The sequence below is a fragment of the Thunnus albacares genome, chromosome 13 (assembly GCF_914725855.1).
Source record: "Thunnus albacares chromosome 13, fThuAlb1.1, whole genome shotgun sequence".
Classification (NCBI taxonomy): Eukaryota; Metazoa; Chordata; class Actinopteri; order Scombriformes; family Scombridae; genus Thunnus; species Thunnus albacares.
This window is the reverse complement of record NC_058118.1, coordinates 5,030,950-5,049,434: the sequence shown is the minus strand read 5'-3', so window position 1 is coordinate 5,049,434 and position 18,485 is coordinate 5,030,950. Positions and strand designations below refer to the sequence as shown.

The following is an 18,485-nucleotide window of genomic DNA, read 5'->3' as shown; positions in this document are numbered from 1 at the left end:
TTGGATTTTCTGTCACAGCAAGGGAAACTTGATGACTTCATGACCTCTCGATCGCTCAGATGACTTGAGGAGGGGGTGCTGGATTGAATGGGAAATAAATGGTTAGCTTTGGTCTGCAGTACTTGTCCAACACTCAGAACACAGCCGGCACTGTCCACACAACATTCTCCAGCTCCTCTTCCTCACAGCTGGTTAGACCAAGAGTCAATAATTCAAAAATGCCACTCCCGATCTCCTCCGCTCCCTGCTGTCACACTCCACCTGTTCACATCTTTTATGAGCGCAGAGACGAGCACAGTGGTGACAGCCAGCCCGTTTGTGTTTGCAGTGATCTCTTGTTCCCATAAGGTGGAGGCCTGCTTCTGTCTCCCAATCCTGCCTAGGTGGACACGTAGCAGTGAGTAAACAACAGAGCATGTGTCATGGCAGAAGATAAAAAGGCTAACAGAGAACATCCTAATGCATTTACTGCTAACTGCCTTTTCCCGTATGCCCTCCCTCCTGGTCGTATGCCTTGTTGAAACGTTGAAAAGAGCTGCCGTGCTATTCTAGGTAGCCATTATTCACCCTTTAACAGAACCGCTGTGCCCGTTAGACCTCTTGCAAAGGCCAGATCAACATATGCAGACCTCCTATACAGATGGTGGTAGAAGGGATGGAGAGGAATGCACTTTACTCCTCCGTTTTACCCCAGTGATGACTCCTGCTCTCATTTGTGTGAGGTCTGCCGCAGATAGAGCCCGATCAAGTCCAGAACTGTCTGGATGTGTGTCAAAGTCAGTTTAAGCAGGCCTGCGGGGGAGGATGTTCCACATTAGAGACCAGGGTCAGGGTTAGTTGGAGTCCTAATCCTGCTGGGGGTCAAAGTGGAAAAGGGTGACACTGCGCTGAAGCCCATCAGTGTTTTACATTTAACTAGGCTTTCCTTGTCAGATAAATCTAACAAGGTATCAGCAATCTCCTGATGCACCCTAAGGTGTCACTTATAGGTGCTTGTCCTTAAGTTGACCTGATAGTCCTGTTAGTGTGAAGCATCATCCAAAAGCACCAGAGGCCAGGAAACAGTTTATTGCTGGTGAACTAAAAAAATGCAGGAACAAGAAAGATACAAAGCAGGCTATCTGTGTTAAGTTGAAAAACACACAGTGTGAGGCAAACAATCTACCGCTCTCTATTGCCATAGTCTATTACTTCAAAGCATTAAGATAAAAACCATGGTGATTTTAAGTCTTTGCCTCGAGCAGTGTCCTGCTGCTGTTAGAGAATGTGAAACCACTTAGCGTGTTGTCTTGAAACCATTTCTCGCACTTAAAGCGAGACGGTTTGCCGTTTCTTTCCCTGTGAGATATGTTCACAAAGGCATCCCAAAACTTATTTGGGCTCAGAGGGGATACTTCTACGTGATGCTTTTGCTTCTCCAGCGCATATCTGAAAGAAATTGGGTAACTCACTGCAGCCAAGGTTTTTTGGTATGGTGTATGCTGTGCCGCATTTTGTATCACTTTCAAAAACACGTTCCCACATGAATGCAAGTGTTCTTCCTCCTGTGAATACTTGGTTACTAAGCTATCTTCGGTTGGATGTTTATACATTTTTGTTTGGATTCACAAGATGTGGACGTGGTTTATGTAAACACAATTTATTTTTCCATGTAATGAAAGTACATTCCAAACAAAACAGACATATGCTTTGAAGTTTTTGACATAATACAATACTGACTTTGGGGTGATTAAAATACTGCCGTTTTGAATTTAATTTGCATTAGTTTTGGTGTGTTAATGTTGTGTTAAAAAGCCCACTGATGCATTAACAAGTACAACATTTGTTGTCTGCTGAACCAAACTCCATCTCTCTCTCTCTCTCTTTTTTTTTTTTTTTCCACTTCGTGTCCTGCAGCAAAGGATGATGGGAGCGTGGCAGTCGCCCTTGGTTACACCTCACACCTGGTCCTGATGATCTCATGCTTCCTGCAGATCCCTCTTAGGTATCCAGTGATCCACAAGGGTTCACGCTCCTCCATCAAGGACACCATCACTGACAGACTCACAGAGAAGGAGAGAGAGTAAGTAGGCTGAATACTTGATGTGGAAATACCAAATATACAAGAACGGCTAATCTTAAAATACTCACTTTCATCACAAATGCTGACATACATGTTTGGCCAAGTCCTTGCTTTATAAAAAGTTGATTATTCTAAATTCAAAGTTGCTCTTTACTTCCTTGAAATCAATCACTCTGGGCCTCTGTGTGATTTTTTTTTTTTTTCTTACAATAATTTCCGCTTAAGCAGCTACTCAATGACATTAATATGTAGATGTCTTTTTTTCTGTTAAATTAATGATAGCAGATACTCTCTGTAGGCTGATGTTATGCTATAGCTCTCAGCCTTGAGTGGATTGTATGATTGGTTCCACTTTGCCAAAGTATTTGGGTCACGTGTACTGATGTTCAGACGAGGGCCTCTGTTTTCACGGCTGTGCAGAGACCGCTGCATGAAATGTTGTGAGTGTGAAGCAAACCTCCCGACTCATTTGGTGTTAGGACCACATGTGTTCTCAACACAACACCAATTATTCGATAACGCAGTGATTGCACAAACAAGCACAAACTCAACGCATACAGAACAATACTAAACAACAGCACTCTTAATCAATCTTGAAATTCATTTTGAATGGCTACGTGGATAGACCTTTATTGATTGAGCATAATCATGACTGTTACTGTTTTGGTGTGACTTGATTGTGGTGAGTCAGGAAACAAGTTATTTGTTTTAGAATAAAAATAAAACTCTCCACAATGTAAATGAGATTATTATGGGTTATCGTCAGTTTATACAAAGATGTGAAATGTTCAAACAGAATTTTGCTTCACTCAACAGTTTTGGCAGCAGTGCTGTCGTTGTATATAGAGTTCACGATATGTGATTGAATGTCACTTAGGTAAAAAGCAAAATAATGCAACAATTTTTTTTTTTTTAACTTTTATTGTATATTTTTTATACTACACAGTTGGTTCATGTACAGTATGGCTGTTGTGTGAATCATTATATTTTAAAATGAATCAGTATGTGTAGAGACATGGTAACTGATTTTCTTTTTAGTATCCGACACGAAGGAAAAATCTCTATGAAAAACACATTTTTACATCAAGGTTTTCCTCAAGGTCAATCAGTTGAAATGTTGGATGTATAAAAAGCGATTTGCATCGGTATGACTGTGCATCCTACTTCCCTTTTTTCATTTTTCCCTCACTTCTAATGCCATCTCTTCACAAGTGTGGGTGTTTTTGGATGTGTGCAAGGTAGACTGAATATTTTCCACTGCAAATATTTTCAATTTTACAAACCACTGCCTGTTATCTGATTATTTGGAAAATTTGTATAGTTGTATGTGTTGAAAAGACATCATTGAACTTTCAGAAAAGTCACACAGTATGTTTAGAATCATACAGATTAGCTACTGTGTGTTAAAGATTGGACATAATTTAAATACAAAGTAGTAAAATGAAAAAGGAAAAGGGCATTCATTTCAAAATGTTATCTGGTGTTCACTTCTAGCTCCAAAAACTCTTTTAACATTTGTTACATTTTAAACATTGTAAAGAAAGTACATATGGTAAAAGCTAGAATACTTGCTGAAGTTTATTACACGTTTCAGTAATCTATCAAACCAAAGGAGCCACATTAAATAACTCACTGCTGCGAGATTTCAAAGACCTGGAACACTGTAGTCAATAAATTGTCGGCCTTGTTATAGTTTTATTCCATATTCCACGCCATAAATTCAGATATCTAATACTGAGAGGAACCATATGCAGTATGTATGCAATTGTAACTGTAAAAGCTCATACTGCTTAACTAATCTAAGCATTTTAAGTCAAATCATCTGCAGTTAAATCCATTTTCCGGCAGGGTGCCAAAGTAATCCTACACTCATCAGAATGCTCTGTAAGATTTTCAAGACCTCTTGTAACATGTAATCCAAAGCACATCCCTGGCAGAAATACATTTCTGTAAGCTTTATGAATGGCTTACAGTAGTTGAGGTGGAATGAATGAATTTTTTATGTTACCCTCTGTGACAGAAGTGGCAGTGGGGAGCGTGGTGACTGCAGTAACTATCGTTTGCTTTCTTTGCAACGCAGAATACAAGAGGGATTATATTTGTCTTCATCACACCCCTCAGCTGAAGTTCACTATAGTATCCTGACTTCCATTCGCCGATGATAGCTGCACTTTTCTTTCTATAAGCAAAAACAGATAAGTTCCAAGATGATTTGGATTGGATTGGTTAAAAAAATGGATTAAAGTGATTAAAGTACAGTCCAAATATGACGAATCTACATCCATAGTCTGAGAAGTGCAGAAATTGAGTTTTCCGATACATAACGGAAAGCAAATATAGTACCGATATATTTAGTGAATTGTTTGGTTGTGCGTGCTGATTTGAGACTTGCTCTGACGTACATCAGAATGGTAAATTCATTTTTTCTAATCAGTTCAACAATGCATCTTTGAAAACCAATTATTTTCCTTTGGGAATAGTTCAAATTGTCTTCACGGTTTAATTTTTCTTTCATTGCGAGGCCGTCTGTTTGTGAAATTCTCGGTTTAGGTCTACTGACCACATTGCAGTCAGTGCAGATGTTTCTTTTCGCGAATAAGCACATCTCTCCCCTTTTCCACTACAGACATGCATACTGTAGCTTCGGCAGGAGTCGGTGACTCTTAAGCTGTTTTGTTTTGCCCATGGTAACAACTCAAAGTTCCCCTTTTTCAGTTTACTCAGGTGTTCAGAGAGTGCTTCTCTTTCATAATGAAGCTCTGCTGAGACTGTAAATCACAGTTCCCGTTTTATGCCAGTGTCTCTATCACACCTCAGGGCTATGACCACTTCGCTTCCTGTATTCACAGCATAATATAATTTTTGTTGAATCATGAACTTTTCATGATTGAAGAATAAACTAAGAATCTTAACCTCACCTGGGGCTTCGTCAGGGCTGTTTGTGAAAGTCATGAACAGTACAGGCACTGTAATTACCGCACATGCCGATGTAATGAAATTATTATTTGTATATGTTTATGGTCTTGTAACTATGCATCAAGGCAGAATTTAAAAAAACCCTTGTGCGTTAAGATAATTGCACGTTTGGGAGACACATGTTCAGGTATGCACCTTACATGCATATTAACATTCTACTTGTGCAGGACCCCTTTCAGTAAATGAGAGAGGGGGAGTGATGAAGAAGTTTATACTATAATCAACAGCGTTACTAATAGCCATGGATGTGGATGAATATGATTGCCCCCTTAGAGTGAATAGTCTGTGATAGTTCAGAGCCACTGAAAGAGGAGAAGAAAGATCAAAGTCCTGAGTCATGCTTGCACTCTTCAGCTCTTTACATCGTGCCCTCAATGTTGCTTTTGCCACGCACACGTCTTGTTGATTATCAGCAGAATACTTCAGTCCTTTTTTCTTGTTATTTTATTTTAAAAGAATATTTAAAAAATAATTTTCTCATATTTTCTTTGCAGCGTTTATTATTATTGTGTTACCCAGCCGTGACATATACTGTATAGCTTTTTTGTTTGTTTTTTTTTTTAGAACAAGACAGAAATTCAGAAAGTTTGCATGTGATTAGTACTATACATGCTCTAGGAGACTTTTGATGAAAAAAAAAGTAAAAATGTAGTTGTAAAAGTTATAATTTTTTGTCTTTATGCCCAGAGCTTTTCAATACAGCACAAATATCCACACATGAATGAATAGATAGAGGAGATTGTCAGTGTTCCAGGGGGAAGATGTGGGCCACATGGCAATGTTAAATCAGGTCATTTAAACAGGACTGTAGACCAGTAAGCCTCACCATCCCTTTGCTTCCATTCTCACCTTTTTCATTTTCTATAGCCAGCTGCTCATGGACTAGCATGGCAGACTTTTTTCTGAACCTGTGTGTAACCGTGTAACAGTGAACAACTCCTTTGTTTACCCTTTTTGCTGTACTCTCAGTCAAAGATAAGGGACTGCTTATTCTCATTTGAGGCACATGAGAATGACGTGTAAATAAGCGCTGACACTTCCACATCCACATCCACATATGTCACACATAAGAAGACAAACAGCTGGGAGAAAGTGTGTGTGTGTGTGTGTGTGTGTGTGTGTGTGTGAGAGAGAAAAAGTGAGACATTATCAGACAACACCGTGATTGAGCGGCCATCTCTCTGTGTGGGTGATTATGTCATGACAACAGCTGGAGAGACTCACTGGGGGTTGCTTCACATTCCCTCGCGGCTGGAGGCCCGACGGCACTGTATGCATTTACAGTCCCACCACGCAGGATATTTACACCAGCGTCTAGCAACAAAAAATAAACTTGTAGGCTGTATGGCTGACGAACAGACACAACAATCCAACATCGCCCTTAGGTGTCCCTGAGTGGGGCCAGCAAAGTTTCACCCCCCCCCCCCCCCCCCCCCCCGCACATGTTTATGACCCCTGAGGCCCTGGAGGGCTGCAGACACAACGCAAAATGATGTGTGGGAAGACGGAAAGCAACCAGCCAGACTCTAAAAGTGTACAAAAAAAGGGGTGATTAAAGTGTCGGAAAGAGGCAGCCGGTGGTGATAAGTGAGGTGGCATGAGATCAGTTTCTCAAAGTGCGGTAGGATTAGCAAGCAGTCAGTCAATTCTAATGGCGTGCGCATAGAAACCTGATGTTGTTTTAGTTGCGCGTTGCACTGTAGGCCTCTTTTTAAATGGTAATTGTCCTAACCTGGCTTCTCTCTGGTAAACACTTGTGCAATGTGATGAATCTTTGTGCTCTTTTTAGATGACCCCACAGACCGCAAATGCATCTTTTTAGGTCATGCTCAGCATCCCCATTCTGTGCCTCTACTGCAGCACCTAATGTGGATCCAGATTTTGGTAGCTTAACAACTCGCTCCAGTTACTATCCAACACAAAATCCCTCATGTGTATTTCTAAGAGCGCTGGGTATATTTGAGCAAGAGAAAATTCCTTATGCTTAGCCTGTTAATTGGTGTGTGGTGTGAAGAATATACATATGCAGTATTTCACATTTTGAGTTTGGCTAATGTAATTTTATTCCTTCCGACCTGCCTTGTAGAATAATGGCTGCCTTATTTCATATAGTCTGATATTTTGGCCACAGTGAAACCAGTCAAGGCATGTGTTGATCTGAACTGTGTTACCCTCCAGCACTTGGGCACAGGCCAGAGTTTGAATCTGGCCCTGTAAGAATGTTTGAAAATAAGGTGTGGAAGATGACTGGTCTGTTTGGCACTCTGTGTGATTTGGCCTTTTTTTTTTTTTCAAGATCTCAAAACGATCCTCCTCCCTATCGGAGACGTCCTCTGAAATCAGCGGACGATGACATGTTGCGCCCACATTTTGTCCCATGCAGATCTCAGTTCCAGTGTGTCTGATTGCATGGGGGCGAACTAGGGAGATGCGATCCAGATGTCCAGTGTTTGATTGAGACCAGAACCCAGCCATTAAATAGCAAGCACTCCCTCATATAGTCTTTCACCTAAAGCATCAAGGCAAATCAGTTAAAAAAAAAAAAAAAAAAAAAAAAATTATCACGGGCGAACGGAAAAATGGATGTAAGTGGGAATTTACACATCACTGCTGGGATCAAACAAAACAAGAAACTGTCGGTGGAGGTAGTGAACGTGAATTCCGGGGGAGGGAGGCCTGCTTAAGACGAGAGGAACCTGTGAGCTCCAAGAAAAGAGGTTATTGTTCCGGGGCTTCAGCGGTTTCATGTCTCTTAACATGGACCATGTGCACAGGAGGAGAGGGGGAACTACATCCAAACTACCCTGTTCTGCCTAAGGTTGCACAGCAATGATGGGGGAAAAGCACCGTGAGGCTGCGGGGGGGTGGGGGTGGGGGGGTTAAATATCCTGCTCAAAGACCCACTTTAGAAGAAGGTGTACACACACACACACACACACACATAAAAAAGTAGAGTCTGGCTTTTTATCGTTCCACTTAAGTTAATTCAGTATCAGAAGTTTAAGGATCAGTTCACCCAAATTCTAAAATGACATGCTATTTCATCCATTTCATCTGCAGACATTTTGAAGTATCCGTCCTGAGATTGCTGATAACTAAGCCAATACAGTGTTGATCAGTGGAATTTCATTTTTGGTAGCTGATAAACATTCGGCCTTCTCCTCCTTTAAAATGCTGTCTTTGTCATCAGCACACTCTGACCTACAGTACAAATAAATGTAATAAACACATTTTAAAAAGTTACAGTTATCAACTCCAACTGAAATTCAAGATCTTTATAGTTGTTGTGCCATCTCTCATGTTGCTATTGATATTAAAATGAATATTCAATTTAGAATGAAATGAGAATTTGATGATATTATACTGGGTTTTATATAAGACGGTGTTATTAAAGAATAAATCTTGTGATTTTAGCAGTGTGATGTGCACATGTTTGGTAGTGGTTCAGCTGCATATTTACCTTATTCCTCATAGAAGAGATGAAGGAGCATATTCGATTTGGGAGCCAGAGAGCTTCAAATCAAATTCGAACAAATATCTCATTATTTAGGTCTGTATGTCAACTACAAAGGCACCCTGGGACTGGACAGAATGTTTACTTGTCTTTTGAGGTTTTCTGCCAAATCACTCAAGGACAATGGCGGGAATGGTATGTTTATAATAGCTCTGAAGAAGTCAAGGAGTCTCTTCTCGGGTGACAGGTTAGTTGCATAAGCGGCCCTTCATCTTGGAGTCCTGCTGTTGCGCAGCTTATTTGAGCAGTCTTTGTCCATACTTCATTAAAAAGATAACAAGAAGCATCTGTGCTAAATGGCTTTCTGAGGGATGCTGTAGGTTGGAAGGAATGACCCGTAGTAGTATTAAATACTTTTTATAGATTGAGAAGGAAGTGGGAAGTCTTACGTCAGTATCAGCTCTTGCTCTCTCAGTACTGCCATGAGGATGAAATTTTAATCCGTAATAGGTGTTATAATCTTTTGATAGAGAGTCAGATATCATGTCATTTGAGATGAAGTGATGGTCTGCATAGGGTTTTTTGGCTCGTGAATGCCGTGTAGGGTGCTGGTCAGATTGAGCCCCTCTTCTCCATCTCTGCTTGTGATTAAAACAATGGAAGGAAACAAAAGCAAAGAAAAGAGAGAAAATGAGAGTGCCGGGGTTGGGAGCTGGGGGTCAGCGGACCCCTGGATATTCTTAAGAGCTGTGGTGAAAACCCAGCATGACAGAGCAAGCAACCGCCACATCACTCAGGAGATGCTTTAACGGCAAAGACCAAGATGGCGAAACGGTTATACAGGGGTCTTAAGTGCAGCAGCAGTCATTAAAATAGTATTCACTGACAGATGCTCAATGTAATCATTTCTCAGATATTGAAAATTACAGCTCACTGTGATTTATATAGTAACCACTGCCATTAGAGCCTTGACGGTTGCAAGGCAGGTGTTTTTTTAAAAAGCAGGCCCAGATGATTTATAGTCCCATGCCGTTTGAAATTGCACATTAAAGACATTGTGAAACTCACAAGCAACCCCCTCCATTAAAACAAGGGGTGTAAGTACTGGCCAAACCTCGTCTCTAACATGTGAGCCAGGACTGTTGTTTTGCACATTTGGAGTATTAATTAGGATGTCTAAACAGGCAAGCCAACACATGTGGAGACCTCAGCCTGTGTGTACATTACAGTAGGTCAGCCAGTCACCAGGAGTCTTCCCACCGTATTTTCATGAACCAGAGTAAAGCTGAGCTCGACCACCCACCTGCATAGCTGTGTCCTCCTTTACAGTACACTCCTCCATTTAATACAATGGACCCACGGGGGAAGAGAGAGTCCAGTATACTATAGCATGCTAACATATATATGCTCTCTATAGTTTGTACAAGAAGCACCCACTGACCTTGGCCTTGGTTTTCTAATAGACTCCTTTTTAACAGGGCTTCCTATACAGACGACGGCCATTTTAACTCAAAAAACAGAGCTCAGATGGACTTGGCGCCCTCCATTTTGGCTCTGTCATTGTTGTAAAACTACAGACAACCAATGTTAGTTTTAAACAGACCATATTTACAGAGCAAAATGCATACACAAAGTTTTAATTAGAGTCTTTGGGCCATAGTGACTTCACCTTTTTTCCTCTTTGTACAAACAGCTCACAAATGTGGCCATTTAACTGAAGGCTGTAAAAGACATCATGTGCTGCTGACACCTGCTAGCAGGCCTCCAGGGTGCAGTCCAGGGAGATTGTGTAGACACTGATGGTGGATCACCCAAAGATGAAAGAGTTATAACTCAGCCTGCTATTAAGTGATCCCTCAGCAGGAATAAAAGACAGGGCAAGGAGTGGTTAAAAAAAAATGGACAGGAAGAAAGAGTGAACTTCTATCGCTTAATCTCATCGTTTTAGCGATATGTTTATTGGTTGTTTCCTCCTTTTAACACAAGAGTCCCTCCTTTATCCTCTCAGGTTGTCTATGTGGTGAATGGGTGTCTAGACCCTGCTGTTAAAGAGCTGCTGGCAGCTGGGGGGGCGTACATATATTCTCTCTTGTAAAGACAGGGGACTTTCCTGTGATGTTCAGCTTTGTCTTTTTATAATGTTATGGCTCCACACTTATTAATTACATATTTTTGTGTCTGCACACGGAGCTGGCATTTGCACGTTAAATGTCCTGTGGTGAGATCGCTCTGAAGGGGAGATGAGAAGAAAAAGATGATGAAATGTTTTTATAAAACGAGAAAAAAGTGACAGATTTACTTCTGCTTTCAACTCACTGTCATTTCTATTTCATCTTTTTGTCCAGAGCACGCAGAGTTGAATATTAGCTAAATGAAAGCAGATTTCATGTTTCGGTAATCAGTCTTTTAAAGTGAGTGGGTGTGTTGATTATGGTGCCTGTCATATTCAGTTTGCTGTGTTAGTTTGGCGGACATGACCCTTCAGCGGAGCAGCCACTGAGGGGAGCAGGAGAGGGATGTGCTGATGGAAGAAATGGCTTGATTTAGGAAAGTGAAGAAATATGAGGAGGACTGCTGAGATAGAGATGATTTGATTTGATTTATATGTACAACAAAATTAGACAAAAGAACCAACAGCGTAGCGCACAAAGTGCAAAAGACGAAGTAAGCACGACCTCATTTAAAAACAACATGAAAACAAATTGTTACATTCCAGCGGTAAAGCACAATTAGTGCCACAAACAGTTACTTCTACAGCTTGTGTGAGAATCTCTCTGGTTTTTCTCTGTTTATTCTGGACCCTTTGTCCTGATGGACAGGCAGGGTACTGATGTTGGCCTCCATATTCCTCCAGGACGATAATTTATTTCATCCTGTTTAGTGTAGAGGACTGCTTCAGTTTATGCCGCTGGCTGAGTGATTAAAAATGGCGCTCTGTCTCCTCTTACTGCTATTCCTTATGTTTCTCCCAGGCGCACACCACTAACATTTTTACTATTTTAGCAAAAAGTATAGCAGCGGCTTTCTGCCTCCAAGGTCAGACCTGAGTCAGGTGAAAACTGAAAAAGAAAAAAAGTGACTTTTGGACAGCAAAATGAAGTCTTTGTGAGTTCTTTCCTTTTTATTTTATGCAATGTCTTTTACATTTTATAATACTGTATGCTTGATCTACATCCGTTATGCTTATTTCCAGTCTTAATCTCAGTGGGATAAACCCGGTCAGATTAGATAATACTATATTTAAAATAATAAAATGTGCACGCCAACTGAATCACACACTCCTCCTCTGGTGCCTCCTCCCTTCCCTCCGTCTTCAGACTTCCTCCCTCGATCCTCCCCGCTGGTGTGTAATAATATATTTGACTTTACTAGACGTCCCTGGGAGGAATTCCTGGTGTTTGGTGAACCGGAGTCTCTCCAGTGTGATTTCAGACACAGTGGACAGCGGTCATTAATCACTTGGCTGTGACGGAGCTGGTGTATGTTCATATGTTTGCGTGTGTGTGTTGGAAGTGGCTCTGTTTTCCTTTTCATGCGTGTTCATCAGCAAACAAATCCTATCTGTTCGTGAGGAAGTGATATTGGGAATGCCAGTCGTGTGAGGGGAATGCCTGTTGTGTTGTTCTTCCTCTCTCTGTTAGTTATTTCCTAGTGCTGAGATATGACCTCTGGCATGTCGCTTTCTGCATGGGGCCCTGGCTGCATGTCGGGGATATGGACAACCAACAAGTGGCTGGCTGTGTGGCCCTCAGGCTACAGCATCTCCTTTTTTGCTTGCCAGCCTTCGCAGCAACATCCTGTTAGAATTTATTCTAGGGTTCCAATGATCTCCATCTGGATAGGATTTAGGTCTACAACTTCAAGTGTTGCACTGTAATGCTAATAGTTTAAGTAATTCAGAGTGAGGAGGCGTTTACTGTGAGCACTAGTTCTGAATGTCTGAATCTCCAGAAAGGGTCTGAAAATCTGCGAGAAATGGATAAATGCCAAATAAAAGAAATAAAGCCCTCACGTTAAAAAATCTTTTGGGTAAGTTCATGTTGTCAAGGGCAAACTGACAAATGCTTTTACAGCTGAAATGCTCAAACATGGGTGTCATTAAAGATTTGTTCTCTAAGAGCATCAACATCTGAGTAAAATCTAACCTTCAGCATACCGCAAGCACATCTGAATCAATACTCTGAACTTGAAACCTGCAGGGTTACGCTGCTGTTAGCATGATCTCCGATGACAGCAGAGTCCAGTGAAGTGCCAGCACTGAGGAAATGTATTCTCTGCTGTATTCTCCCACTGCCTCAGGCACCTATAGGTCACAGTAAGAGGGGGTGAAGAGCCCTATATCTGCTCTCACACAGGATTAACAAAAGACCATGACCCAGTCCCTGGGAGGCACACACACGGGAGGGAAGCATGCCGGATGCACATACTCACTCATTCATACACACATACATACACACACACACACACACACACACACATGTGCAAAGCATTCAGTACATCAGAACGCATCTGCTGCTTCCGGCAGAGCTGTCATATCATCACAGAAGCACGTTTCTTACAGAATTGGTCACACTTATATCTGTCATATATGTGTTTGTGTGTTCCGTCGTAGAATTTGTTGAAGAGCCATTGCTGCCCTCATATGGCATCAGACAATGACACAACTTTTAGAGATCAAGACATTTTAGATGAGGAAATTCTTTTCTTTCCAATAATATGTCCTCTGCTTGTGCTTTCCATTTGATGTGGCTTTTGGAAAAGCAAAAGCTGTTTATTTGTCTAACTGCATGGATGCTGCATCTATATGCATGTGACAGTACTTGGTCATGGTAACATCTCATGTTTGTAGAATTCTTGCTCTTATAAAGACCAGATGTCAGTGTCATGTGCCGTAAAAAACACTTAAATGAAGCATTTTTCCTCCCACCTCTTAAAAAAAACGCTTTTTCAGTGTTAGGGTGAGAGGTTAAGTGTAAGAGTAGGATTAAGTTTAGGTTACTCTGAAGGCTAAGGTGAAGCTTTTAGAGATGAGTTTAGACAGGGCAAAGATATGAAAGTAGATAGTGAAGGTCATCAGAAGTATGTTGACGCAAACAGGTGTGTTTGTGTGTGTGTGTGTGTGTGTGTGTGTATGTATGTATGTGTGTGTGTTTTGTCAGACCAAAGCCCTGCTCAGTCTGTGGAGCTGGTTTCCCAATATACTGTATCCTCCTCAGTGGGAGATCAGCAGACATAAGCACATAATGACAGGAAGGGATGAGTCCAGCCTTAAGTCCCTGGTAGCAAAGAGAATTTTCCCACTCTGGATGTCAGCATACTCTTCCTCATCCTTCAGAAGCACTCCTTGTGCAGTCCAAACTAAGACATCTGACCTGCACCGATGGGACTTTCCCACCATTCTGAAAGGAAAAGTTCTCTTTGTTCCTGCTCAGAAGTGGATGGACAGGCTGTTTGGACGCCTACCCTCCTGTTTGATATTTCAGTTTAACGAGGTACGGAGGTGGCGTCTGTGGGATGGGATCATAGACCCAGACCCTGCGTCTTCAACCGTCTGCAAGTGTTACTGATTGTAAACGCTGCTGGCTATATGAACGGGCACTTTCAACAATGGGAAGAATTCATTGCCTATTGCAGAGCCAAAGAGCAACAGTTGTTTGAATCCCTCAAAGTAAAATTAACAAGCAACGAAGACCCTTTTAATCCCACCATCCTTCATTGACATTTTCACATGGACAGACCTGTATTGTGAAATGCAGTATGGATTTACTGCTGTTGTAAGCTTGACTATGTTTAGTTGGCTTGCAGGCGTTTGTTCGGAGGGGTCTTAACACCTTTGTTTCCAGACTCTGTTGGTAATGGATCAAGAGAAATAAATCACCTCCTCCTGTTAAAGTTTGTCTTTTTCTCCTGTCTTTCACAGATTCCCTTTGTACCCCCGAGGAGAGCGGTTTCATTTTGAATATGGTGTCTACTTACTCAACAAGAACATCGCCCAGGTGAGATATTAACACACATTCAGCGCACAAATGTTTGCTACTAACAAGTGAAAGTTTTACTTAAGAATGGAAACTTATGACAAATTTGAGGACCTGAAAATTTCGAGAGAAGATAATGAATTCATAATTTCCATTTCTCAATCAATGTTTCTGTTTACATAGAGAAAATAGTCAAAGCTTTTTACCAAGAGTATCTACAGTGTTAAAAAAAACTGAGATTTGGAAAATGAAAACTATATAAGAACCAGTACATTCTCACAGCTAATGATATAAAGTCCATACTGCATACATAACTTTCAAAAGACAACTCCTATTTAGTGTTTAGGAACCTGTTATTCACTGATACATACACAAACTTGTGGAGTCACTTTTAAGGCTGGTTACATTCATAAATTTAATGATGTCAACAAGTCCCATGAAACGACCAAAACCAACAATGTGTTAGTCCATCTCTCAATACTTCTGACTGCCATAGTTGCTTTCAGCCACAAGCCTGTTTGTATTTAGTGAAGACATTAATCTCAAAAAACCTCAAAAAAACCAAAAAACATAAAAATAAAGTTTCCTTTTTGAAAAAGGCTAAATGATTCCCTGAAACAGCTGGTTACTGGGCACTCAAACAGGAGTGAACAGCGCATTTGTTGGGAACCATTTTCAGATGCAGATTTTGTTCTCTAGTCAGTATTTATGTAGCAGCTGGATGGTGTATGTGGGATCAACTACAAATAAACTACAATGCCCATGTTCATCATAATAATGGAACACATCACCCAGGGCAAAAATGTGGCTCCCTGATGTGTTTTTAGTCATGCTCGCAGCATGGGTCTATGGATGACAATGTTGATCAGTTGATCAGTCCACCGATTTGGTCAAGACTGATATATCTGAGCATCTGGCTGAAATTTGGCATACATATTCGTGTCCCCTTTATGATAAATTATAATCTCTTTGGTTCAGGTCAGAATTTCAATTTGTCCAATTCTTTGGCTTTTGACCAAATATCTGCAAAACTAATGAAATACATATCAACCTCCACTGTACTTTGTGTTTAGTGCTATTTAGCAAATGTTAGCATGCTGTCATGGTGAACTGAGACAGTGAAGATGGCAAACATTATACCTGCTTCAACAACTGCATGTTAGCATTGTGACTGTTAGCATGTTAACTTTAGCATGTAGCTCAAGTTTAACCTCACAGAGCTGCTAGCATGACTGTAGACTCTTAGTCTTGTTAGTGGTTTTTAGACAACAATGGAGGTCTGTGGCACAGAGGAATAAGTGATATCAGTTTTTCACTACACAGACAGATGCTTTGTTGGTTTTGGTTTTTTCATGTGATTTGTTGACATTAAAGAAAATATAGAATATCACCAGACTTATCCTTTAAGGTGTCTTTGAAAGTGCAGATAGTCGCATCCTGAAATCTATTTATGTGTGGGTGGGTGGGTGACATTTGGCACATATGTTGAATTATTGCTCGAAATTGGTTTCTCCTTTCTCCCTCCATCACTCACAAACACAAACACCTCAGGGGAGGGTTGAACTCTCGACCTGTCTGTGCTTATTAAAGTACACCTAATGTGATGACCTTGGTGACTCCCTCCATTCACCCCTCAAACATTTAGCACTGACTTTAAACAATTTGCATTCCATTCCCTGTTTTCCTCCTCGTCCAGCCAGGAATGAAGGGCCTCTCCACTGAATAGGACTAGGCAATTAGCACTAGCAGGTGGCTGACTTCAAACCACTGCACTTGGGGAGGTTTTAGTTCTAAAACCAGACCACAAGCTGCTAGCCAATATCCAAGTCTGCCATCTTCCCACCAGAGTCCAAGAACAAGAAAATATCAAGATAAGAAAATATTTGAGACCGCAAATGAAAATAAGTGCTGTCTGAAACCACCAAAGTGAAAGGCAGAGCCGCCTGTTGCGTTTTTTAAAAAGTCTCTCTGGATATAGTTTGTCATGTTTCTAAATTATGATTTGTCTGTGTGAAGAATCCAATATGAAGCCATTATTCAAGGTTGGTATCGTAGGTTGTTAGTTCGATGTATGTTGTTAGTAATGCTTAACTCTAATCACACACACGTTCCATCACTGCTTGACAGTTCAAGCACTATCAAGCCAGAGGTGAAATATTAGCTGGACTGAACTACTGAGGTCGGTATTATTTGATTAATGTTACTGTGCTATAATAACTGTCAAGATTGAACACACAGGCAAGTGTTTGATTGCTCACATATGCACACAAGCATGCGTTTTTACCACTGTGACTTGTAACAGACACAACCTTTAAGACCTGGCAAAAATTTTGCTGTGAAGCTCAAAGAAATTCTAGAAAATATTTTCATATGTCCCAGAAGTTGAACGGAAAATAGCTTGTAGCAATGATGTAATATGTATGTAAAATGTGGGATTATATATTTTTCAACCGACAGTAAGTATTCTGTGCAATATTTATACACCGGAGAGTGAGAGAAACTTAAATGCCCACGGCACAGTGTAAGCCGTATCTGCTTTTGAACATTTAGCGTGCAGTCACCCTCTCAATGCATATTCCTACCTTTCATCTCACATAGCCCCCACCCATATTCACTTTTTATCATAGCCACACATCATGATCTAAGCTCTCTGAGATTTAGATTTCATGACTCTTAACCATGTGCTGCCATCAGATGTAGCATTGCATGCTCAATCTTGCTGAAAGTTTAATTTGACTACTGATAGAACACACATGTTTGTGGCTTGAGGAGAAATAGTCTTTATCTAAATTTACTTCCTAGCAATAAAATCTAAAATAAATTACGTAATTTGTCAGAGCAGTGTTGGTGTCAAAAGTGTTCGTACAGTGATTTTCTGGTAGTCAAGAGGAGAACTTATTCTTTAAGAAATATGTTTTTTGCTCATCATAAAAATGGATGCCTCAATAAACCGTAGTATGTATATATATATATGGTGCTTCAAAGGAATCTTGTCCTCTTCAGATGAAAAATGAGATCCAGACAGTCAGCATGAGGTTTTCACCTGCATCCATGAAACCAATGCAGAAAGATTCAAACTTAAACCATCTTAAACCAGATGTAAACCAGGTGTAACACATATGGGCACATGTGAGGAGTGTATGATAACTTTGTAAGGGCAATTTGTGGAATGATGAATTAATAAACATGTAAAATACTTCTTTCTTTATATAAACTCTGTTGGGGCTCATTTCTGTGAATCTCAGTGACAGAAAAGTAACTAAACGTAACTCATGCACATAGAAATAAACAAATTGTTCATTGCAGCATAATTCATATCTTTAATATAAGGTCACCTACAGAAAAACACTTCTTTTTCTTATTTTCACCAAAGCTGCAGTAACACGCTCTACTTTTAACAGCTCGGTGAGAGCATCAGTATTTTTACAGGATGATATTTCAGCTTTCATTCAAAGTGCCGTCTTATGCATTCCATGTGTGCCTGACTACATCCACGTTAGGGATGAGTTATCAGGTTGACTCCAAAACAATTTAACGGTGCCACATGAATAGTCCGGCTCCATATGAGAGTGATAGTAGACCATTGTTTCAAAACTGAAGAAGTGGTAAACATGTCACAGTCGATTACCTAGAACCCACCACAAACAGAGCTTCCCCACCTCGTGTTTGGTTGATTTCTGCACACCGCATTAGACTGTGTACTCCTGTGAGTCTGATCACTCAGTTTCTTGGATCACACATCACACATGTACAAGTTTTGTGAGTTAAAGGCTGGGAAATGCATGAAGCAACGGAATTCTTTCATGCTACATGTCATTTCTCCTTTATAATTAAATTAAATTAGGATTTCGTAACTTGGTCATTCTCAACTACTTTATCAGGGGCACTTTGTTTCACTCCTGTTCTGCTGTGTGTTTCTTGTTAATTTATTGGGGGTTTTACTAGGGAAATAACTGCCTTACTGACCCATACACATTTGGCCTCAGATTTTCGATTGCTGGCATGATATACCAACAGA

General features: G+C 40.6%; 1 protein-coding gene across 1 annotated transcript in view; it reads left to right on the top strand.

Annotated features, from left to right (window-relative positions):
• uvrag (UV radiation resistance associated gene) overlaps positions 1-18,485 on the top strand; it is an 86,763-nt gene that overhangs the window by 31,161 nt on the left and 37,117 nt on the right. The window contains exons 12-13 of the mRNA XM_044370629.1: positions 1,897-2,062; positions 14,413-14,488. Of these exons, the coding sequence (XP_044226564.1) occupies positions 1,897-2,062; positions 14,413-14,488 (242 nt within the window). The remainder of the gene's footprint in view (positions 1-1,896; positions 2,063-14,412; positions 14,489-18,485) is intronic.